Source organism: Theropithecus gelada, chromosome 20 (genome assembly GCF_003255815.1).
Source record: "Theropithecus gelada isolate Dixy chromosome 20, Tgel_1.0, whole genome shotgun sequence".
In the NCBI taxonomy this organism is placed as follows: Eukaryota; Metazoa; Chordata; class Mammalia; order Primates; family Cercopithecidae; genus Theropithecus; species Theropithecus gelada.
This window is the reverse complement of record NC_037688.1, coordinates 45,573,354-45,597,756: the sequence shown is the minus strand read 5'-3', so window position 1 is coordinate 45,597,756 and position 24,403 is coordinate 45,573,354. Positions and strand designations below refer to the sequence as shown.

The 24,403-nt window shown below is 52.4% G+C and overlaps 1 protein-coding gene and 1 pseudogene across 1 annotated transcript in view; both read left to right on the top strand.

Moving 5' to 3' along the window:
• LOC112613850 lies at positions 1–330 on the top strand (annotated as a pseudogene).
• A 1,921-nt stretch (positions 331–2,251) lies between these two features.
• Positions 2,252–24,403, top strand: part of CA5A (carbonic anhydrase 5A) — a 49,767-nt gene continuing 27,615 nt past the window's right edge. Inside the window, exons 1-2 of the mRNA XM_025370763.1 lie at positions 2,252–2,478; positions 11,737–11,934. Coding sequence (XP_025226548.1) covers positions 2,340–2,478; positions 11,737–11,934 — 337 coding nt within the window. The 5' untranslated portion in view covers positions 2,252–2,339. The remainder of the gene's footprint in view (positions 2,479–11,736; positions 11,935–24,403) is intronic.

Genomic DNA, 24,403 nt, shown 5'->3' with positions numbered 1-24,403 from the left:
ATGAAGCAGGTGGGGGAAACAGGTGTACAAATCCATGCAATCAGTAAAAACCCATAAAAAATCCAGTGGCAGTGACAGTAGCCCAGAGTGCCAGGGAGCCCTTGCTTTTCCAACTCGCTGTCTTCCAGGCTCTGTCGGTGGTCGGCGTGGCCCGTGGAAATCAACGAGAACGTGCCCGCCAGAAAACACGAAGAAAACCCAGGAAATTAGCAAGGGAAGAAGAAAAGAGGATAGCTTGACCACCTCTCAGAGAAAGCAGGGGGACTCTGAGATCATGCAACAAAACAGAAGACAGCCAATGAGAAATCTATGCAGACAAGAGAAAAGTGATAACTGGCTATTTGGAAAACCCGGGCGCTCCTGCCGGCTGGGTGTATCATAAGCCGTAAGAGGAAGATTTTGTAGAGTGAACAGTCATTCCACATAACTTATCCTTTAAAAAGATTTTAAACTTTACCTTTCAGATTGACTTAGGGTGATGTTTTAGAAGCATTCGTCAAAGAATAAAACACAAACCATGAAGAAAAAAAAAAAAAGCCCAGTGGCTCAGCAAAAGAAATTACTGTGAACAAAACTTGTGCAGAAACTTTTGTGTGTTTTCAAGGATTTTGTCCAATGCAAGTTTTTCCTATTTGATTTTTTCACCTAAAATAGCATTTCTTCATGGACAGTGTATCATTTTGAGATCATGGAGTACGGTGGAGAGCAGTCAGTGCATTTATAAATGACTTTCAATTTCTGGCTGGGCGCAGTGGCTCACGCCTGTAATCCCAGCACTTTGGGAGGCCGAGGCGGGCAGGTCACCTGAGGTCGGGAGTTCACGACCAGACTGACCAACATGGAGAAACCCTGTCTCTACTGAAAATATAAAATTAGCCAGGCGTGGTGGCTCATGCCTGTAATCCCAGCTACTCGGGAGGCTGAGGCAGGAGAATCACTGGAACCCAGGAGGAGGAGGTTGCAGTGAGCCGAGATCGCACCACTGTACTCTAGCCTGGGCAACAAGAGCTAAATTCTGTCTCAAAAAAAAAAAAAGAGAGAAAAAAAGAAATGACTTTCAATTTCTATCACATGAGAATAAAGCCCTATTTCAAAAAGTGATGCAGAGAAATTTGAGGGTTCTCAGAGAATGGTGGGCCCCGGGCTTCTCTCACTCACTCCAGTAAAAAGCTTTTCACACACACTTGCCATGAACATGCATATATGTACATTTATATCTGTGTGTTAGGTACTAATGTAGTGTGGGCTCTATGGGACATATGAAAAATAGAAAATCTTAACAGGTGAGAAAAAAATAAGAATAGAAATTTCAATCTTCTGCACGTGGAAGGGTTATCTGGGTACACAGGGTCCATTTTAGAATCAATTAAAGAAGGTTTGACTTAAACATTTTGGGTTCAAGTATGAAGAATGTTTGTAAACAGACAGAGAGGAGCAGTTTCTTGATCTCCTACCTTCTAATTTAAGAAATGAAGGCTGGGTGCAGTGGCTCACGCCTGTAATCCCAGCACTTTGGGAGGCCGAGGCGGGCAGATCACGAGGTCAGGAGAGCGAGACCATCCTGGCTAACACGGTTTTACCAAAAAATACAAAAAACTAGCCGGGCGTGGTGGCGGGCGCCTATAGGCCCAGCTACTTGGGAGGCTGAAGCAGGAGAATGGCGTAAACCCGGGAGGCGGAGCTTGCAGTGAGCTGAGATCCGGCCACTGCACTCCAGTCTGGGCGACCGAGCAAGACTCTGTCTCAAAAAAAAAAAAAAAGGATGAATGAAATCGCACCTATTTTGTGGCAAGCAAGTGCTCTGTGACTTCAGGTGCCCTGGTGGGTGGACAGAAGCTGACTCCTCCCCCAGCCCGTCCACCCAGCAGCACTTTGGCCAGTCCCATTCCTGTACGTCTGAGCCTGCCAGTCCCTCCTCACATGTACACCGTGGCTTTGTGTCTGCTATTGAGTGTCCCGGAGCCCCAAACCACAGGGTCAACACCACGAAAGAAACAGGGACTCTGCTCTCATCCGCTCGCCCCCGCCCCGTGTAATCCCCTGGTGCTCACACAGCACCCCCGTAAAGTTTTTCTAGCTCCCTGGCAGACTTGTGCCGCTGTTTGCCAGATCAAAGCCCAGTGACCTGAGTGGCCTGTCCCCAGCAGAGGCCACTTTTCCCTGTGGACCCATCCCGTTGGGAAAGGCATGGGTTGAACTTTAACCATTAGGCTCAGGGGTTGGGATGAGTTTCTACAAAAAGAGGTGGGTACACGCCAGTCCACAGTGGTCCTGATCAAAGTGAGGACAGCAGGGAACAGCACCCTCTTCAGATTGGAGTCAGTGGGAACAGACCCAAGATGTCGGGGAGGAACGCTTGGAAGACCTCAGCTTTCTCCTTGGTGGAGCAGATGTGGGCCCCCCTCTGGAGCCGTCCAACGAGGCCAGAGCGATGGTGTTCTCAGCATTCCTGTGCACGGCAAACCAGCACTAACACTTGTAAGTAGAGCCTCAAATTTCCCAAGATGCAACTGGATCCTTGTCTTAGCTGATGGGGTCTCTCGAGACAGGAGAGGAGAGACCGTCCAAGCCAGATAGGTTCAGATTTCCACTCTGTTTCTATTTTTTTTTTCTTTTTTCTTTTTTTTTTTTTTTATGAGACAGTCTTGCTGTATGGCCCAGGCTGGAGTGTAGTGGCGTAATCTCAGCTCACTGCAACCTCCCCCTCCCGGCTTCAAGCAATTATCCTGCCTCAGCCTCCTGAGTAGCTGGGACTACAGGCGCCCGGCACCACGCCCGGCTAATTTTTTGTATTTTTCGTGAAGATGGGGTTTCACCGTGTTAGCCAGGCTGGTCTCAAACCCCTGACCTCGTGATCTGCCTGTCTCGGCCTCCCAAAGTGCTGGGATTACAGGCTTGAGCCACCGCGCCCGGCCCTCTTTTTTCTTTTTTTGATGAAGTTTTGCTCTTTTGCCCAGGCTGGAGTGCAATGTCATGATCTCGACTCACTGCAACCTCTGCCCCCCAGATTCAAGTGGTTCTCCTGCCTCAGCCTCCCAAGTAACTGGGACTACAGGCACCCGCCACCGCACCCGGCTAATTTTTTGTATTTTGGTAGAGACAGTGTTTCACCATGTTGGCCAGGCTGGTCTCGAACTCCTGACCTCAGGTGATCCACCCACCTCGGCCTCCCAAAGTGCTAGGATTGCAAGCATGAGCCACCATGCCTGACCACACTCCGTTTCTCTTGTATTTGGTGACCTTGGGTGAATCATTTAGCCTCTGTTTCAGGGGTCCTGGGGAGGGTGAGATGCTGGGAGCAGGCGGGTAGTCCATATTCCCATAGGACATACTGGCATGACTCACCATCCAGACCTGGCGGAATGGGCTACGCTAACCAGTCACGATCACTCCTAAACTTTTCGGCAAAGAACGCTTTCAAGCAAACCTGTAACAAATAAACCACTCAGCCAGCTGTGCCAAGAAACTGCCCCGTGCCAGCCCCTCCTGGCTGCATGGTCAGTGCCTTGTGACCTCGGACGAGGCCCTTCCTCTTTCTGGGTCTCAGGTGCTTCCTCTGCAGAATGAGAGCCTGCTTCGGCAGCTGCCAAGTTCTCTTCTAACTCAGATCTTCCACACGTTCCGTGTTTGGGCCATCCAAAGAGGATGGGCTTAGGAGCCGGACCCCAGGCATGCGGTGCTACTGACGCTGGCTGAGGTGGAACCTCGGCAGGTCTTCACCCCCGAGCCTCCATGTCCTCATCTCGAGATGGGGGTGGCCAGACTTTCCAGGGCCATGGAAGGATGACGTGATGAGTGTAGAAAGCCTGGCCCTCTCCAGATTCTCAGTGAGCTGCACTCATTCCCTCTGTTGGGGTCCACACCTGTGGACTGGAGTGCAGTGGTGCATCTCGGCTCACTGTGGCCTCTGCCTCCTGGGTTCAAGCGATCCTCTTGACTCACCCTCCCAAGTAGCTGGGACTACAGGTGTGCACCGCCACGCCCAACTAATTTTTGTATTTTTAGTAGAGATGGGATTTTGCCAGGCTGGTCTCAAACTCCTGACCTCAAGTGATCTACCTGCCTCGGCCTCCCAAAGTGCTGGGATTACAGGCATGAGCCACCATGCCCGCCCCCGTCTTTTATTCTTAATGACCGTTAAGAGTGCTAGGCTGCCTAGATTGGAATCTTGACCCCACTGCCCTACGGCTGTTGCCCCTCTGTGACTTTTCCTTTTTTTTGAGACTAATTTCAGTCTTGTTGCCTAGGCTGGAGTGCAATGGTGCGATCTCCAGCTCACCGCAACCTCCGCCTCCTGGGTTCAAGCGATTCTCCTGCCTCAGCCTCCCAAGTAGCTGGGATTACAGGCATGTGCCACCACACCCGGCTAATTATGTATTTTTAGTAGAGACAGGGTTTCTCCATGTTGGTCAGGGTGGTCTTGAACTCCCAGCCTCAGGTCATCCGCCCACCTCGGCCTCCCAAAGTGCTGGGATTGCAGGCATGAGCCACCGTGCCTGGCTGTGCCCTCTGTGACTTTCTTAACTTCCCCCAGCCTTGGTTTTGTCGTCTGTAACAGGGGGTTGATAATGGTGCTTACTGCACAGTGTCGTTGGGAGAAGGGTCCGAGGTGGGACCTGCAAAGGCTGGGGACAGCACATGGCTCCAGGAAGCCCTCGCTAGATGCCAGCTGCTGCTGTTGCTAACAAAGGCAGAGGTGGGCGCCCTGTGTCTATTTAAGCATTGCCCCGTCAGTGGCAGCAGGTAGCATCCCATTTCTTACTATGGCAACATGTCCTCTTACATCTTGTGCTAGAGAGAGTCATATTCTGTATTAGCACCTAAATCCATTTACCCCGTGGTCCTCAATCTGTTCCCAGCGAACAGAGGGCTCTGCCAAATCATTTCAGAGTTCCACAAAGAGCAGAATATTCTGCCAAGCGGGGAAGATTGGAACATCATAAGGAATTCATCCTTCTATGTTTGTATTTTATTTATGGGCATTCTGAAGGTTATTTCATTTGGGAAAAGAATATCATTACTAAAAATGATTGAAAAATCACTGGTGGTTTGGCCTTGAGAGAAAAGTCAAAGAGTTACAAAACGTTCAGTGATAATTTTAGAACCAGGCATGGGGGCTCACACCTGTAATCCCAGCACTACTTTGGGAGGCTGATGTGGGAGGATGGCTCAAGGCCAGGAGTTCAAGATCAGCCTAGGCAAAACAGCAAGAACCCATCTCTTTAAAAAAAAAAAAATGAAAAAATTAACTGGACATGGTGGTACTCACCTGTCATCCCAGCTACTCGGGAGGCTGAGGTAGGAGGATCACTGATCCCAGGAATTGGAGGCTGCAGTGAGCCCTGATCAGGCCACTGCACTCCAGCCTGGGTTACACACCAAGACCCTAAGAAAAAATAATAATAATAATTTTAGGGATCATTTAATCATGTTTTCCAGTCACATTTCAGGGTGTGCACTGGCAGTACCCATCTATTCCTAAGTGTGTGATCAGCAACATTACATTGGTAACTTAAAATTGGCCATGGTGAAAATATTTACACCACAGTAATTGGCAAACACTGGAAATCAAAGATTCTAATTTCCTGGGAGAACGGCTTATTAAACACCAACCAGCACACTGCTGCACATTCTTGGACATTTTACCGGGTATTTCCTGCTCAGTTGTGCGTAAGTCTTCTTGGGTTTGGCTCCCCCCAGCTGAGTGTGGCTGGGCTGGGCTCCCCACTCTGGGTGGGTCCAGGCCTGCTCACTGCATCTCTCATCCTTCCTCCGCAGCCACCTGAGGCCTGTTCTTCTCACAGCGGAGGGCGGGCACTCACAGGGCGAGGCCAGTGGTGCCCGTGTATTCCAAGCTACTGCTCACATCACGTCTGCTCATGTCCTGGTGGTCAGAGCAGGTCACCAGGTGGCCAAGCCTAGTGACAACAGGGGAGGGGATGGCTCCTCCCATGGAGGTTAAGGGGGAAGGAATTGGAGATTTGCTGAACCATTGTCAAACCTGGAGACTGAGAATGCATCGGGGAGAGAGGGTCTCCTTCCAGGCTGCCCCCATGTGAATTAGGAGCAAACACTGGTCCCCTGGGTCTTTGATTCCATGTCCCCAGCACCTGGGCCAGGGCTTGACCCATAGGAGCACCTCTGTAAATATTTGTTGACTGATTGAAAAAGAGGATAACGTTTGTATTACCTCCCATCGGAGCCCTAGTTGAATTAGCATAGAACCCACGTTGCCGTGCACCGGGATCGGCTGTGCAGAGATTGGAAGCCGATTCAGCATTCAGGCGTGGCCTCCATGCAGGTGGCAATGACCACCATCCGTTTGTTGGGTGACACACACAGAGTTCAACGTGGGTGTTTCATTGTTGGTGGGCCGTTGGTGCAGCTCAGCAAGCAGAACCTAAAAATACCCGCTTTTCCCGCGTCCTGCGTCTCTGTGAGCCCGGGAAGCCTGCACCTCCTGCCTAGATGAGCGTCTCCTGCCTAGATGAGCGCCTCCCCTGTGGCATCCGTGGCTTTTGGGTTCTGTCTACATTCAGGTCTGTGCCGCTGTGTTAAACGCCCCTTGCCCAGCAGGGAGGAACGGAGGCAGCGGCCGTGGGACCGCGGAGAGCGCGCTGAATCCTGCTTCCTGTTGGATGCAAAGGAGATTTGTGAGGCCTCAAAGGGGATTTTTTTTTTTTTTTTTTTTTTAGATGGAGTCTCCCTCTTGTTGCTCAGGCTGGGGTGCAATAGCACAGTCTCGGCTCACTGCAAGCTCCACCTCCACCTCCTAGGTTCAAGGGATTCTCCTGCCTCAGCCTCCCAAGTAACTGAGTAGCTGGGATTACAGGCGTGCACCACCACACCCGGCCTCTCCAAAGAGGGGCTCTTAGGAGAGAGTCCGCCGGCTCCCGCGTCCATAGTCGTCCATCACGTGAGAGAGAACAGAACGCATCTGCAGGACGCTGCAGGGCCCACCGTTTCCCAGCGCCGGCTTAGTCCTGGCTTTGGAGCACTTAGCGAGTTATGTGTGTGACCGCAGCATTGTGGCTGGGATGTAAAGCAGGGGCAGGAAAACGCATCTTCCCTGTCTATAACACGTGGGAAGGCATTCCAGGCCTTCGCCGGTGCCAGCGAGCTTATCTTCTCAGCAAAGCTGCTGTGATTCTACTCCCTTATTCTCCTTCCTACAGATGAAGAAACTGAGACTGGGGGAAGGTGGTAAATAACATGCCAGGTAACTGGGAGAGTGAGTGGGGAGAGCCGGGGTTTTGGCCCACAGATGTGTCTTCCCCGCTGCACAATGAGTAAAACTTTAAAAATTACTTGGCAAGGCCAGGCGCAGTGGCTTATGCCTGTAATCCCAGCACTTTGGGAGGGAGGCTGAGGCAGGTGGATCACCTGAAGTCAGGAGTTCTAGACCAGCCTGGCCAACATGGTGAAACCCCGTCTTTACTAAAAATACAAAAATTGGCCAGGCGTGGTGGCGGGCACCTGTAATCCCAGTTACTCGGGAGACTGAGGCAGGAGAATCACTTGAACCCAGGAGGCGGAGGTCGCAGTGAACTGAGATCACGCCATTGTACTCCAGCCTGGGCAACAGCGCAAGACTCTATCTCAAAAAAAAAAAAAAATTACTTGACAACACCTGAACCTTGGGATACTCTACCTGTACATCTGTATTTCTAGCTTCTCTTTAAGTATCCACCGCAGGCATGGTGGCTCAGGCCTGTAATCCCAGCACTTTGGGAGGCCGAGGTGGGCAGATCACGAGGTCAGGATATTGAGACTGTCCTAGCCAACGTGGTGAAACCCCATCTCTACTAAAAGTACAAAACTTCCCCAGACATGGTGGTGTGTGCCTGTAACCCCAGCTACTTGGGAGGCTGAGGTAGGAGAATCGCCTGAACCAGGGAGTTGGTGGTTGCAGTGAGCCGAGATCGCACCACTGCACTCCAGCCTGGCGACAGAGGGAGACTCTGTCTCAAAATAAAAAAGAGCGAAATACAAAAATCTGGCAGCAGAGGGCTCCCTCCCCCTCCCTCTCCTGCCCAGCGGGGTAGCAGCAGACCCTCTCAGAGTCACCCTGTGCTCTCCACATGCCGCAGTCCCCACCGCTCCCTCCTGCCCGCCCAGCCTGCCAGGGAGGGCCCGTCACCCACAGCTGCCCTCACAACACGTCCACCTTAATAGGGAAGCCAGGCGCCCAGGTCTGATGTTGATGGGATTTCAGGCTTCAGGTTCCGCTGGGGAAGGGCTTAGGGGTGTCCTCCCCACTGGTCTACAAAAAACAGGGGAACACTCCGGAGACCTGGGCAACAGCCTAGAGCAGCCAGAAGCTCTAGTAGAGATTCCCAGAGGCCAGGATCTTAGTTCAGACTGCAGCGAGCTTGCTGGACGTCTTGGAAAAGTGACTCCAGCGCCTGGCCCTCTGCTTTCTCATCTGTAAGGGGCAGGGGCAGTTAATCCACACTAGGGATTATTCATTCAACAAACATTCATAGTGCCAGATGCCGTCAAAGCATGGGAATGCACAGGCCAGCAAAATGACCAAGCCCCTCTTAGATTCTGGTTGACGAGACAGACAGCAGACCCCTAGCAGATGTTACCAAGCACGTTGATGGGGGAGAGGAAAAGCCAAGAGAGAAAATTAAAATAAACAGGCACACAACCAACCTACTATCTATCATCACCATTATCTCCCATAGGACTTTTTAACACTGATGAGTAGATAAGATGCGATTTTAGAACAAACATTCTTCTGTGATTCTGCAATCTTTTTTTTTTTTTTTTTTTTTTGGAGACAGAGCCTCACTCTGTCACCCAGGCTGGTGTGCAGTGGCACGATCTCGGCTCACTGCAAGCTCCACCTCCTGGGTTCACGCCATTCTCCTGCCTCAGCCTCCCAAGTAGCTGGGACTACAGGCGCCCACCACCGCGCCCGGCTAGTTTTTTGTATTTTTTTAGTAGAGACGGGGTTTCACCATGTTAGCCAGGATGGTCTCGATCTCCTGACCTCGTGATCCGCCCATCTCGGCCTCCCAAAGTGCTGGGATTACAGGCTTGAGCCACCGCGCCCGGCCGCCCGGCACTTTTTAACTTAAACATGTATTATACATTCTACTGACCTCTGATGGTTTACTTATTAAATAACAGTTTAAAAATTTTTCAAGTTCATTAAAGAACAAAACACAGCAATGCACTAACCATTTGACTCGGCTGGAGAAGCATTTCCAACAGGGCTATACATCTTTTTTTTTTTTGAGACTGAATTTGCTTTTGTCATCCAGGCTGGAGTGCAATGGCGCCATCTCTGCTCACTGCACTCTCCGCCTCCCAGGTTCAAGTCATTCTCCTGCATCAGCCTCCTAGGTAGCTGGGATTACAGGCATGAGCCACTGCACCTGGCTAATTTTTGCATTATTAGTAGAGACAGGGTTTTAGCATGTTGGCCAGGTTGGTCTCAAACTCCTGACCTCAGATGATCCACCCACCTCGGCCTCCCAAAGTGCTGGGATTATAGGCGTGAGCCACCATGCCCAGCCAGGGCTATCCATCTTTATCCTTGTTTTCTAGACTTCTACTGGACACACCCTTTGACCCAGCAATTCTGTGGTTAGGAGTTTGTAAGAAGAAAATAATCCAGATGAGAATACAGAGAAAGAACAGCAACTTCATCACAGCTTTAACTGCAAGAAGTTGGAAATAACCTAAATATCATCACCAAATAATGGATTTTAAACATTGTGTCATAATTGTACAATGTATCACCATTAAAAAGAATTGTATATATATATATATTTTTTTTTTATTGACAAAATGAGTTCACAATGTTAAATGAAAAAAGGCAATTTACAAGATAATATACACAGTAAAAACCTTGTTCATTAAAATAAAAAATCCTCGCCTGGTGTGGTGGTACACACCTCTAATCCCAGCACTTTGGGAGATGCCTGACTCACTTTGGGAGAGGCAGGAGAATCGCTTGAGGCCAGGAGTTTGAGACCAGCCTGGGCAACATAGTGGGACCTTGTCTCTACAAAAAATGAAAAAGTTAGCCAGGCGTGGTGGTGTTTACCTGTAGTCCCAGCTGCTTGGGAGACTGAGATGGGAGGATCACTTCAGCCTGGGTGTTCGAGGCTGTGGCGACTGGCACCACTGCACTCCAGCCTGGGCGGCACAGTGAAACCTGATCTCAAAAAAAGACTATTCCAGGGCCGGGTGCGGTGGCTCAAGCCTGTCATCCCAGCACTTTGGGAGGCCGAGATGGGCGGATCACGAGGTCAGGAAATCGAGACCATCCTGGCTAACACGGTGAAACCCCGTCTCTACTAAAAAATACAAAAAACTAGCCGGGTGAGGTGGCGGGCTCCTGTAGTCCCAGCTACTCGGGAGGCTGAGGCAGGAGAATGGCGTAAACCTGGGAGGCGGAGCTTGCAGTGAGCCGAGATCGCGCCACTGCACTCCAGCCTGGGCGACAGAGCGAGACTCCGTCTCAAAAAAAAAAAAAAAAAAAAAAAAAAGACTATTCCATTTAATCCCCTTTGAGAACCTGAGCTGGTTTAGCTCAGGCCTGTGAAGGTGAGGACAGGAGCCGCAGGGCACGCCAGGCCTCTGGGGTGACGTCCCCAGATAAGGGGACTCTGTAGACTCTGTATTTGGAAGCTGCTCTCAGGTTTCGAGAGCAGGATATCCCAAGGAGTCTTCAGACCCTGTCTCTTAAGGAAAAAAAAAAGAAAAATCCAGCTCTGTCTTCAAATAAGGCTACTGCACAGAGAATAGGCGGGGCAGACACACACCGTGGGGTGCGATCATGGACAGCTGCTGCTTCACGCATAAACTTTTCTGCTTTTTTTTTTTGGAGACAGAGTTTCTGTCACCCAGGCTGGAGTGCAGTGGTGTGATCTCGGCTCACTGCAACCTCCACCTGGGTTCAAGCTGTTCTCCTGCCTCAGCCTCCCAAGTAGCTGGGATTACAGGCGCCCACCACCACACCCAGCTAATTTTATATTTTCAGTAAAGATGGGATTTCACCATGTTGGTCAGGCTGGTTTCAAAGTCCTGACCTCAGATGACCCGCCCGCCTCGCCTCCCAAAGTGGTGGGATTACAGGCGTGTGCCACTGTTCCTGGCCTCTCGACTGTTTTTGATTAGTGGCTCTTACTTTAAAAAGGACAATCAAAGCAGTTTGAAATGAGCCTCGAGGAAGTGGGTAGAGGGGCTGCCACTCCGCTTAATTTTCTCCACGCTGAGATTTCATTTCCTCCTTGCCAGAGGGCTTGGAGGGTGAGAGTTCCAAAGCAGCTCCAGTTTCCACAGGACCCATTAGGTGGGATTCCTGTGAGGAGGAAGGGAGGTTTCAAACCCTTCTGGAGAGACAAGAACCCCACTGCACTCAGCCTGCCTTCCGGACAGCGCCCTCCTCCGTCCACCTGCCCTCCCCAAGGTCTCTCCGTACTTCTCCTGGCCACTCTGTGGCGACGGCAACACAGAAGTCAAAAACCCATCAATACGGGCGGCACAGGCCGAGGGAGTTGCTTCCAGATGGGAAAGAGAGTCCCCAGGTGGTGTGGAAAAGAGAGGAGAAGGCGAACACCCTGTGGGCGCATGTCCAGCTGCCCAGGGGCCCCCACGTGCCAGTTTCCCGTGAGCCGAGACCTGTGGGGTCTCGTGCGGCCGGGTTTCTGCTCTGTCCGTCCAAAACACAGGATGAAGCTGATGCCTCACTCAGGGTCTCCCTCTCTCTCCCTGCAGTGCACCCACTCTGGACAGGCCCAGGCTCTGTGCCAGGGGGCACCCGGCAGTCTCCCATCAACATCCAGTGGAGGGACAGCATCTACGACCCCCGGCTAAAGCCACTCAGGGTCTCCTATGACGCAGTATCCTGCCTGTACGTCTGGAACACTGGCTACCTCTTCCAGGTGGAATTTGACGATGTCACCGAGGCATCAGGTAAGTGCCAGCTGGAGCTTGAGGACTTTCTCCTCTCCGCAGGATCGGGGGCTTTGCGGAGTAGAGGGAGGAGAGCAGGAAGGTGCTGCTTTCCTTGTGCTGCTGGGGCAGGGACGGAGACTCGCTTGGGGGAGGACACACCCGGGGGATGGTGCGAAGGTTCTCGAGGGGACCGGAGACTGGTGCTCACTTTACAGATGAGAATGCCGCCAGCATCTGCATGCACACAGGTGCACCTAGAAAGGAAAAACCCCTTCCCGCAGGGCTTGCTCTGCAGGGGTTGGGAGAGACAAGCTAATCGAAATGCGAACACTTTGCACGTTGGAAGAGGAACTCAGAACGGGGTGGAGGACAGAAGGCAGTGGTGGCTGTGACGCCCACACTGGCCTTGATAATCTAGGCAGAGGCCTGCAAGGAAGATGGGCCCACAGCAGGGCAGGGGTGTCGGGAGCCTGGAAATGAGATCACTGCAGGCTTGAGCAGGCGGTGACCTGGCCGACCTTTATTTTATTTATTGAGACAGAGTCTTGCTCTGTCCTTCAGGATGGAGTGTGTGGCGCGATCTCAGCTCACTGCAATCTCTGTCTCCTGGGTTCAAGTGATTCTTCTGCCTCAGCCTCCCGAGTAGCTGGGATTACAAGTGGCTGCCACCACACCCGGCTAATTTTTGTACTTTTAGCAGAAACGGGATTTCGCCATGTTGGCCAGGCTACTCTCAAACTCCTGACCTCAGGTGATCCGCCCACCTTGGCCTCCCAAAGTGCTGGGATTACAGACATGAGCCACCACGCCCAGCCCTGGCTGACCTTTTAAATGGACCCCCCAGCTGCTGTGAAGGACAGACTGAGGAGGCGCCTGGAGGGGAGCAGGGATTAAATAGGAGGCGGTCCGGGGAGATGCAGGTGGGAGACGGTGGTGGAGGAACGGGGTGGGCTGGGAGGTGACTTGAGAGGTCCTGGAAGCCACCAGGCCCTTACTGGGTTCCAGCGCTTGGCCAGGGGCTTCTGCGGATCATCTCAGCAAACCTTCACCATGATTCTTGGAAGTTCCAGGCGGATGCTCTGCGGTTTGAGAAGGTTCTCTCTATGCCTATTATGTTTGCATTTTTATCAGGGTGGCTGTCAGGTCCTACCTGGTGTTTTCCCAGCACCAGCTGGTGGCACTGTAAGCTGCCTTCATGCCGAACACCTGCTCTCCCTCCTGCGGCGAGTCTGGAATTGGGCCACGTGCTGGGTATCAGGTGCCTATGTGAACAGCTCCCAATAAACCCTTGGGCACTGAGTCGCTAGTGAGCTGCCCTGGTACAGAACACGTCACACGTGTTGTTGCTGCTGGTTTAGGGGAGAATTAAATCTGTCCTGTGTGTCTCCCCTGGAGTCCTCCAGATACAGCCCAGGCACCTCTTCGCGTGGCTGATCTCGCTCTGCATCCTTTTGCTGAATGTAGCTTAGCTCTGAGGGTGGCTCTGTGCTGGACCCGGTGACTCTTCCTGGGGAATCATCAAACCCGGGGGCCCCGACGCAGCCGCAGCCCCACGTCCTCTCCGGCAGGCATCCCATCTGCCTCCTCCCGGGTGTGTCCCACACGCCTGGGGATCTTACTTTGAGCCAATACCCGGCCCTCAGTTGCTGGAGCATCAGGCACCCGGCTAATGTCCTCACCAAGACCTCACGCAGTGGGGAGCAGGAGGCCCCAGGGGAATCCTGATACGACTAGGAGGAGGAAGGTATGTGGACGGACCTCCTTTAAAAGCACTGCCAGGCTGGGCGAGCTAGCTCATGCCTGTAATCCCAGCACTTTGCGAAGCCGAGGTGTGTGGATCACCTGAGGTCAGAAGTTCAAGACCAGCCTGGCCAACATGGTGAAACCCCATCTCTACTAAAAATACAAAAATTAGCCGGTGGCGCACAGCTGAGGTTCCAGTTACTGGAGAGGCTGAGGCAGTAGAATCACTTGAACCCAGGAGGTGGAGTTTGCAGTGAGCAGAGACTGAGCCACTGCACTCCAGCTTGGGCGACAGAGTGAGACTCCATCTCAAAAGAAAAAAAAAAAAAAGCGCTGCCATCCATGAATAGCAGCATGGCACAAAACAGAAGCCACTACAGAAAGTATTGCGGGACCCTCATTTTATGTAAGAAGAAATGGAGGCTTAGAGAAGGGGCGACTGCCAAGGGTGAGTGACCCAGTGCGAGGAGCTGGCTTCCGTTCTGACTGCAGATTCTAGCCCGTCACCAACTCACTTCTCGCCAAGGGCTTCACTTGCACAACTGCAGTCTTTCAACGGTCGTGGGAGACACAAACCAGTCCCCATTTTACAGATGCGAAAAAAGAGGTTTGGGGAACTCCTTGGTCAGAGGCCACAGAGGCCTCCCAATGGGACCCTGTGCTCTGCAAAGAAGGGAATCTGGGGAGCGGGCACCCTTAAAGAATCTGCATCCAACATCCATAAAAATCGAGCAGGAGGCCACCAGGAGCTGAGCTCCACGCAGAGAGGAAGCACCAGCACCCTGGGTGAGTGAGGCTAAGGTCACAGTCGGTCCCCAGGAGAGCCGGCAGCTGGCCCAGGGCCCAGACGGGCCTCTGGCTCAAGCCCAGCAGAGGCTGTGTCCAGTAGGCCTTGAGGTCTGCGCAGGAGGCCCGTCCCTCACCCCCCAGGGCAAGAACAAGAACTGTTGACAGTGGAGCAGGGACATCTCTGCGGTGCTTTAAGGGCACACTTGTTATTTTTTGTTTAGCTAGTGGCAGCATGTGTGCCTTGGAATCTAGATGTTTCTGTATTCCCAAGGGAACCCAGCCTCAGGTTTTAGGCTGGAAAACAAGAAAACCGCAGATGGTAATTATCCCCCAGGATCACAAGTCAAAGCCTGCTTTAGGTCAAGAATCTCCACCTTCGTGCCTGTCTGTGTGGCACACCCTCTCCAGGAACAGCCTCGGAACTTTCCCTGGGACCTCCCCTTCCCCACCGCACCTGGTCCTGGCGAGGATATTCACATCAGTGAATAAAATTCACTTCCTCTAGACATTCTGACTTGGCAGGTGCAAGGCAGAGCCAAGAATCTCATGCCAGCAGGCTCCCAGGTGCCGCTGATCCTGACAGTCCGTGGTTTTGTAAGGGCATCTGCTGTGTTGCTGGCTCGGCCTCCATCCTCCTGCCTCCTGGGTCCAACGTTCTTGTTTTCCTTGGGAGCCCATCCCCGACTCCCATTCACGGGGGTCCAGAGACAGGAGTGGGTGGGGACCTGGGTGTGGCCTCTCAGAACATCCTTGTCACTGGCTGCAGCAATGGGGCCAGGCATGGGCATGTGACTCAAGACCAGCCAATGAGAGCCAAGGAGTTTTTTTTTCCTAGGACGTATTTAAAGAGATTATTTCCGTGGCTGGGCAAAAGTCAGCTGTGCCCCACAACAGGTGAGGGCCCTCCTGAGAAAGTGTCCACATGAGAGGACAAAGCCAAGAAGGGGAGAAATCAAGGCCCAAGCCAATTTCAGGGCATCTGAATGTAGCTGTACCTGAAGCCCAGTTAACCCCTGTACTAATAAGCCTCTTTTTAAAATCAGTTTAAGTTCCTATCACTTGCTTCCAAGAGTCCTGATACAAGCAAACAAATAAAAGTGGCCAGGTGCGGTGGCTCATGCCTGTAATCCCAACACTTTGGGAAGCTGAGGCAGGTGGATTGCTTGAGGTCAGGAGTTCGAGACCAGCCTGGCCAACATGGTGAAAGCCCATCTCTACTAAAAAATACAAAAATTGACCGGGCATAGTGGCTTACGCCTGTAATCCCAGCACTTTGGGAGGCCGAGGCGGGTGGATCACCTGAGGTCAGGAGATCGAGATCAGTCTGACCAACAGGGAGAAACCCCATATTTACTAAAAATACAAAAGTAGCCAGGCGTGGTGGTGCATGCCTGTAATCCCAGCTACTCGGAAGGCTGAGGCAGGACAATTGCTTGAACCTGGTAGGCGGAGGTTGCAGTGAGCCGAGATTGTGCCTTCGCACTCCAGCCTGGGTGACAAGAGTGAAACCCGGTCTCAAAAAAAAGTAAAAATACAAAAATTAGCTGGATGTGGTGGCAAGCACCTGTAATCCCAGCTACTGGGGAGGCTGAGGCAGGAGAATCGCTTGAACCTGGGAGGTGGACATTGTGAGTCGAGATCACGCCACTGCACTCTAGCCTGAGCGACAAAGTGAGACTTAGTCTCAAAAAAAAAATAAAAATAAAAGTGACTAAATTGGCCAGGCGCAGTAGCTCACGCCTGTAATCCCAGCACTTTGGGAGGCAGAGGTGGGTGGATCACCTGAGGTCAGGAGTTCGAGACCAGCCTGGCCAACATGGGTAAACCCTGTCTCTACTAAAAATACAAAAATTAGCCAAGTGTGGTGGTGCACACCTGTAGTCCCAGCTACTGGGGAGGCTGAGGCAGGAGAATTGCTTGGACCCAGGAGGCGGAGGTTGCAGTGAGCTGAGATCGCACCACTGCACTCCAGCCTGGGCGACAGAGTGAGACATTGTCTCAAAACAAACAAACAAACAAACAAAAACAGTGACTAAACTGAGAGCAAAGAAATGGAAAGGAGAGAGCAGGAGGATCATCAGTTTTAATCCTTTTACTGTGTGCGCAAATGTAATTTGGCTGCAGGTGGGGTCTATGCAGACCCCGGGCGAGGGGCGAGTTGGCTATGGCCTGTTTAACTCCACCTGTGCCGACTGCAGCTCAGCCTTGTCCTCACTTTGTGAGTCTGCCTTGTCCTCGCTCCGTGAGTCAGCCTTGTCCTCGGGGAAGCTGGGCCTGGTGCAGCTTTCAGAAGTGGTCCCAGGTAAGCCCAGCCCTCCTGAGTCCATGGGTGGGGAATGCTGGTACAGGCCTAGCAGCTGGCTTTCCGGGGCTGGGTGGAGGGACAAAAGCGTTGATGTGTGGTGTTCGCCACTTTCCGTGGTGCAAACACTCCTGCACGGCTGAGTTCAAGATTCCAAGGTACAGTCACTGATGGTGGAGTTGGGAAGAGATTTGCACCGTCAGCTCCAGAGTCAGCATGAGCCATCTCCCACTCGCCACTGCCCCCTGCCTTCCTCCCTCTTGTCCCTGCAGCCTGGGATCTCACTGCTGCTCTCCAAGTGAGGAATTCCGTGAAGACTTCTTAAGACTTCTTTTTGGTTGTACCTGGCAGAACCCCACCTCAAACTGGCATAAGCAAAGAAGAGGGAGATTTGCCGGCTCTGATCCTAAAGAGTCCGGGCTGCAACCAGGTGCAGGGGTTGATGACTGCCAGGGCTCTGAGTGCTCCCCAGGCTCCACTGTCCTCCGAGTGCTGCCCCAGGCTCTGCTGTCCTCTAAGTGCTCCCCCAGGCCCTGCTTTCCTCGGAGTGCTCCCCCAGGCTCCGCTGTCCTCCGAGTGCTCCCCCAGGCTCCGCTTTCCTCTGAATGCTCCCCCAGGCTCCACTTTCCTCTGAGGGCTCCCCCAGGCTCCACTTTCCTCTGAGGGCTCTCCCAGGCTCTGCTTTCCCCAGGGGATACTCATGGGGGTTCCCGATGGGGTGAAGGCGGCCACCCGAGACTGTGACTTGGCCTCCAGTGGAGCGAAGTCTCCTCTTTCCCGGCAGTTCCAGCCACCGTCCCAGGGCTGATTCTCAGGGGCCCGGCTTTGGCCGCTTGTCTGGCCAGCCCGAGGGTGACCCTGCCTGGAGCAAAGTATGTTCGGAGAGTGGAGAGCAGCAGTCCCGCAGGACAGCCGAGGATGCTGTTCCCAGAGTGAGGATGGGGCGCCCTCCTCGCTGGACGTGCACCCTGCTGTGGACCCCAAGCTGACCTCGGCCCCTCCCTGACTCGGTAGCTCTCAGGTCCAAGGCCACTGCCGCTGTCTGTCTCCCAGGGTCAGCCTCTGACCTTGTCCCGACCTCACTTTTGGCTTCTCCACCGGCTTCACATCTGCTCAAAGGATCTTGCCCCTCCCTGCCACAGACCAAAAGAAGGATCCGGTGTCTCTCCCAGGCCATGGAAATGAGCCGGGTCATCCCTCCCTTGGCTCCCGTCCACACAGGCCAATCTGGTTTCACTTTATTTGTCATTTTCTCCGAAACCCAGTTTCCTTTTTCTTTCTCTCCTACTCAGCTTCACGTGCTCCCGGTCCCTTCCGCATCTCTGCAGCCAATTTTTCCAGGTTCTCGGTCCTCTGCTTCGCAGATTTTCTGTCCTCTTTGTTCACCCGGATTGGGAATCAGGAGCCTCCGGGGACAGAGGGAAGGAGAACCTCAGATGAAGGGACAGGTAGGGCTAGAGAAAGGTTTTCAGAGAGAAACAGAGAAGAATAAGACGAAAACACAGCAAACCCTGGGTGGAAGGAGGGGCAGTGCCGGTGAGAGGAAAGGAAGGGAGCAGATGAGGTGCAGACAACTGTGCACAGACAGGCTCTGGAGGCCTGGACCACACCGTGGCAGGGCCAGAAACAAAGCAAAATAAACGGAGAGGCCAAGGAAATTTCCATCTGCGGACACTGCCAGCAGTTTTCCTAGGAGCTGGGGGTGCCAGCACTTGGAGCGAGCACAGGCCAAGGACGATGAGTAACAGAGGTGGCGGCAAAGGCTCTTTCCAGGGAATGTGTATGGCCTTGAAGGCCAAGGAGGAAAAGCTGTGGGGGACAGGGGGTGGGGAGGAGCAAAGCGGGTGGAGGAGGGAAGGGGGAGAGGAGAGGTGCCAGTCACAAAGGAAAACAGCAGCCGGATCCACGTGCTGCCACGCTGTGCCTGTCCCACCTCGAGTGCTCTCACAGAGCTCAGCTTAATCCCTAAAGGTGCGGGAGGGCCCCGCTCATTGGGCAGGGCTGTGTGAAGTGCTTGGCACCGTTCTGGGAGAATTAAGCATTTAGTAGACAATAGCTTCCTTCAAAATAAATCCAAACGAGGCCTGAGAGCCCGGGGTTGGGGGATGGGTGCCTGCCGGGCTGTCCCCGTGAGAGGAGCAGGCTCTAGGAACCTTTTGGCTCCTCTGGTGGGACACAGATTGGCAGCTCCAAGATGAGAGGCAGGGGAAGAGTGAATTCCTTGGAGGGGAATCCTGGCACTGTCAGGGCTGGGACTGTGGCTGTGCGGTTCAAGGACGACCCCTGGACTGAGAGGAAAGGATGTGACCATCATGCTTATATCCTGGGAAAGTTATTTGGCATTGCAAATTCATAAACTGGCAGTCTAGTTCCTAAAACGACTACGTGTGTGCATGTGTGTGTTCATGTGTGTTTGTGTGTGTGTTCCTGTGCATGTGTGCACATGTGCACTGTGTGCATACATGTGTGTATACATGTGTACGTGTGTGTTCCTGTGCATGTGTGCTTGTGTACGTGTGTGCACGTGTGCACTGTGTAAGCACGTGTGTATACAAGTGTGCATGTGTGTTTGTGTACGTGTCTGCACTGTGTAAGCACGTGTGTATACGTGTGCATGTGTGTTCGTGTGTGCACATGTGTCATGTGTGCATGTGTGCACACATGTGTGTTTTCATGTCCATTCTATATGTAGCGCCTGTTCCTCCCCTCAGGCCTGGGTGTGAATATTTTGGGGGAAGTTTGGTAGAAGTCAGTGTCCAGTCTCTCTCTACAGATGTTTTCTCTGCTTTTTTGGTCCTCGAGACTGAAAAATGAAAATGTACCAAACAGCTTCCAAAGTTTACCTGTTAGAGATTCGGCCACCGGGGAGCCACTGTTCCTGTTCTTGCTCGATTCCAATTCCAAATTCCCAGGCAGTGTCTCTGATTGGCCCAGCCCTGCACTAATTAGGAGCGGGACTGAGGAAGGGGCTCCGATTGGTCCAGCATGGTTTGAGTGCCATCCCTGTCCAATCAACTGTGGCCAGGGGTGGGATCATGTTGGACAAAATGTCAGGCAGTGGAGCCACTATCGTTATCATTTGGATCCAAAAGCCCATTTCTAATTGTCGAGCTTCCCAGATGCTTCCCAGGCGCACGGCGACCCCTCTGTGCTGTGTGGTCTTTTATAGGGACAAAGGATCAATCAAGACAGGGAAACCCCTGCTCCCAAGGAGCTTGTGTTCGTGTGAGATAAGAAAATTAGTAAACATTAATTAGTAAATAGGTACTTCTCTATGCAAGTTTACAGAAAAATAAACAAATATGTACCTAAGAAAGAAGATGGTTTTGGATAGCAATAAGTGCTATGATGAAAATGAAACCAGGTGATGGGCCAGAGATGACTCCACTGAGGGAGGTTGTGAGCATTACACAACATGGTCAGAAAAGACCCCGCTGGACCCAAGTCCCAGCTGCTAAGAAAGTGTCAGCTTCGTGACCGTGGGGAGAAGCATTCCTGCATCACCGTTTTAAAATACGAGCATCCTAAATATTACACAAACCATACCGATGCTAAATATTTGGGATCTACACTAAAAATGTGTTGCTTTCTTTGCAATTCAAACTTAACTGGGCATCCTGTGTCTTGTCTGAGGACTCTTCTCTAACTGTGAAGCTGCAAGTCCAAGGGCCTGGGCAGAAACAAGCCTCGCAGGTTCAGGGAACAGGCAGAGTGGCTGAGTGTAGGAGAGGGTGGAGGGAGTGGACTGAGGATGCCGAGAGGGCTTATGCCAGCGGGTCAGTCTTTGTGGTAATATTCATAGACCAGGGATGTAATTTTTTTTTTTTTTTTTTTTTTTTTTTGAGATGAAGCCTTGCTCTGTGGCCCAAGCTGAAGCACAGTGGCATGATCTCAGCTCACTGCAGCCTCCACCTCCCGGATTCAAATGACTCCTGCCTCAGCCTCCCAAGTAGCTGGGATTACAGGCATCTGCCACCATGCCCAGCTAATTTTTGTATTTTTAGTAGAGACAGGGTTTTGCCGTGTTGGCCAGGCTGGTCTTGAACTCCTAAGCTCAGGTGATCCGCGCACCTCAGCCTCCCAAAGTGTTGGGATTACAGGTGTGAGCCACCATGCCTGGCCTAGGGATGTAATTTAGCAAGTAGCTGTTTTATATGGTTTGTCTGTGTCCCCAGCAAATCTCATCTTGAATTATAGCAGTTCCCTCATACTGTTCTCGTGGTAATGATTAAATCTCACGAGATCTGATGGGTTTTTTATTTGTTTGTTTGTTTGTTGTTAATTTGTTTGTTTTTTGAGACAGAGTCTCGCTCTGTCACCCAGGCTGGAGTGCAGTGGTATGATCTTGGCTCACTGCAACCTCTGCCTCCCAGGTACAAGCGATTCTCCCGCCTCAGCCTCCTGAGTAGCTGGGATTACAGGTGTGTGCTACCATGCCTGGCTAATTTTTGTATTTTTAGTAGAGACGGGGTTTCACCATGTGGGCCAGGCTAGTCTTGAACTCCTGACCTCAAGCTATCTACCCACCTCAGCCTCTCAAAACGCCGGGATTACAGGTGTGAGCCACTGCACCCTGCCAATCTGATTTTTTTCTTTTTTTTTTTTGAGACGGAGTCTCGCTCTGTTGCCCAGACTGGAGTGCAGTGGTGCAATCTCAGCTCACTGCAAGCTCTGCCTCCTGGGTTCACGCCATTCTCCTGCCTCAGCCTCCCGAGTAACCCCTTTCTCTTGGTTCTCACTCTCTCTCACCTGCCGCCATGCAAGACATGACTTTCACCTTCTGTGAGTCCTCCCCAGCCACGTGGGACTGTGAGTTCATTCAACCTCTTTGTCTTTGTAAATATCCTAGTCTCCGGTATGGCTTTATCAGCAACATGAAAACAGACTAATACACTGTTGTTACTTATTAAATGCTACTGGCTTATTTTGAAACAAAAAGAAATGCTTACCAAATACATGTGGTTATGGGAAGGGACCAGAAAGTTACACTGGGAGTAAAAATATCAGTAACTATGTTTACTGGGTGGTGACGGCATAAACAATAGTTTTTCCTTTTTTTTTTTTTTCTGGAGACAGGATCTTGCTCTGTTGCCCAGGCTGCAGTCAGTGGTGCAATCACAGCCCACTGCAGCCTCTTCCTGAGCTCAATTGATCCTCCCAGCTCAGCCTCTTGAGTAGCTGTGTCTACAGGTGTGAGCCACCAAAAAAAAAAAAAAAAAAAAATTATTTTTGGCACAGGATCTGGCCCTGTTGCCCAGGCTGACATGCATCTGGGCTCACTGCAAGCTTCTCCTGAGCTCAAACCATCCTCTCACCTTAGCCTCCGAAGTAGCTGGGACTACAAGCTCACTCCACCACGCCCGGCCCCATTTTTCCTCGGTAAATGTCATTCTACCATACTGTGGGTACATCACTTTTTCAATATGAAGTTTTCTTTGGAAGTTTATAAATCCAGTTTGGGCCTTGGAGGAAAGCAGTCAGTGATAGAAATGTTGTGACTCTGAGTGAGTTTGGTGGAGCTTCGATTTGTAGATTGTTTCCCAGGGACCGTTGAAGACACAAAGCCCTGACTACAGGACCCTGGGTGACAAAAGTGATCAAAGGCGACTGTGGTCGGACGTGCGCAGCAGCGCGAGTCGAGGTTTCATCGAGCCTCGTTCAGTGGCTCCCGGGGCAGTTGTGTGGATGAAGAGGGCCACGTCTGTGAAGCGCTCAGGATGGAGCTGGTGGTGGGGCGGCCACGCTGGCCACGTCGCTCACACCCCGCACCCATCACTTCGGTGCCCTGCGTTTTCCTGGGCTCCTCTGTGGATTAATTCTCGTTCTGAAGACAAGGGAGGCCGAGGTTTCATCTCAGCTCTGTTCCCGGCTCATTGCTGTGCTTTTCTGTGCCCGTCCCCTCCCCTGACAAGGGGAATGAGAACTCTGCCTAGGGAAACACTCTGGGGACGGTGGCCCGCGACTCCATCCCAGCCCCTCCCACGCCCAGCCGCCAGCCACACTGAGGTCCTGACCACCTTGTGGACCGCCCGGTCCTCCAGCCCCACACCCACCCCCATGTCCTCCCTCCTGCTCTTCCCTGGTTCCCTCGTGTTGCTCTGTGCCAGTAGCTGAGCCCCCGTGCCCACCCACGGCAACTGCACCTTCCCTCGCTCCTGGCTTCCCCACTGCGTTGCTCCCCTGCAGGGGCCGGTGAGTGGCCCTAGCTGTGTTCAGACGGCTCTGTGCCTCCTCCTCCCACCCCAGTTCCTCAGCCTTGGAGACAGGGGTGCTGCGGGGCTGAACAGCACTCCAATCTCGTGGGGCTGGGGGTCCACATCTGCACCTGCCGCGTGGTTAGCACCCACTGAGCGTCTGGGTCAATTTGCCATCGTCCCACCCCTCAGTGCTGTGGGCGGTTGCCTGACGAAACGCTGCACTTAATAGAAATCACTGTGGACGCAGAAGATAGGCGGTGATGAGCTCAGGACCAGCCGGCAACCCTATCAGGCGGTGATGCCCACCGTGGTCACCCGTGACTTCCTCTCACCACTGCTCGGAATTCCTGCAAAGCCACAGGCAACAAATGGACATTTCTGCTCCATACGAGAAGCTCCTATTGTAAATCTGTGACGTGGCTGCCGTTTCCTCTCAGCAAATATTGAGCAAACCCTGACTGTGCCAGGTGATGTGCTGGGTCCAAAATCCTTCCCAGAAGCAGCCCTGGCACTCACGGAGATCCAGCTAGGAAGTCCAGGAAAAGGTCACTGGGGAGAAAAACGACGTCAAGCACAGTGGATGGACGCACTGCCGTAGCTCCCCACACCTCTCGTGGTGGACATCACGTACGCTTCCTGGTGCCCTCCCAGATGACCCCTCATGGGCCACTGCACACGGCTGCACCTGGCAAGAGCAAACAAGGATGATCTACTCACCAAGCCTGCAAGGCTGGTGAGCAGGACGGGCCAGCTACGCTTCCCAGGTGTGTGCAAAACCGGGGACGAGTCAGTCACTGGGAGGGTGAGGTGCTAGGGCAGTGTGGGGTGGAGGAGGAGCGAGGGGAGCTGAGTGTGGACTCTTTGTATTGGAGAGGAAGGGAGGGCCATGGTGCAGAGAAAGAACAGAGATTTCAAAGGAGCTACGGTGGAGACCCACGGAAGAGCACTGCTGAGGTTTTTCTGTCTGAAATGCTGAACAGACTCTAGCACATGCAGAACGGCCCACCACCGCGAGCTGCGGGATTCTTCCGGGCTTTTAACAGTGGTCTTGTAAAAAAAATTAGCTGGGCATAGTGGTCCCAGCTACTCAGGAGGCAGACAGGGGAGGATGGCTTGCGCCCAGGAGGTTGAGACTGCAGTGAGCCATGATCGCACCACTGCACTCCAGCCTGGGGGACAGAGCAAGACTCCGTCTCAAAAAAAAAAAAAAAAAAGACTGGAACATTCAAAACCTGTTGATGGGCCAGGTGTGGTGGCTCACACCTATAATTCCAGCACTTTGGAAGGCCAAGGCAGGCGGATCACCTGAGGTCAGGAGTTTGAGACCAGCCTGGTCAACATGGCAAAACCCTGTCTACTAAATACACAAAAATTAGCCATTTGTAGTGGTGCATGCCTGTAATCCCAGCTACACGGGAGGCTGAGGCAGGAGAATTGCTTGAAACTATGAGGCAGT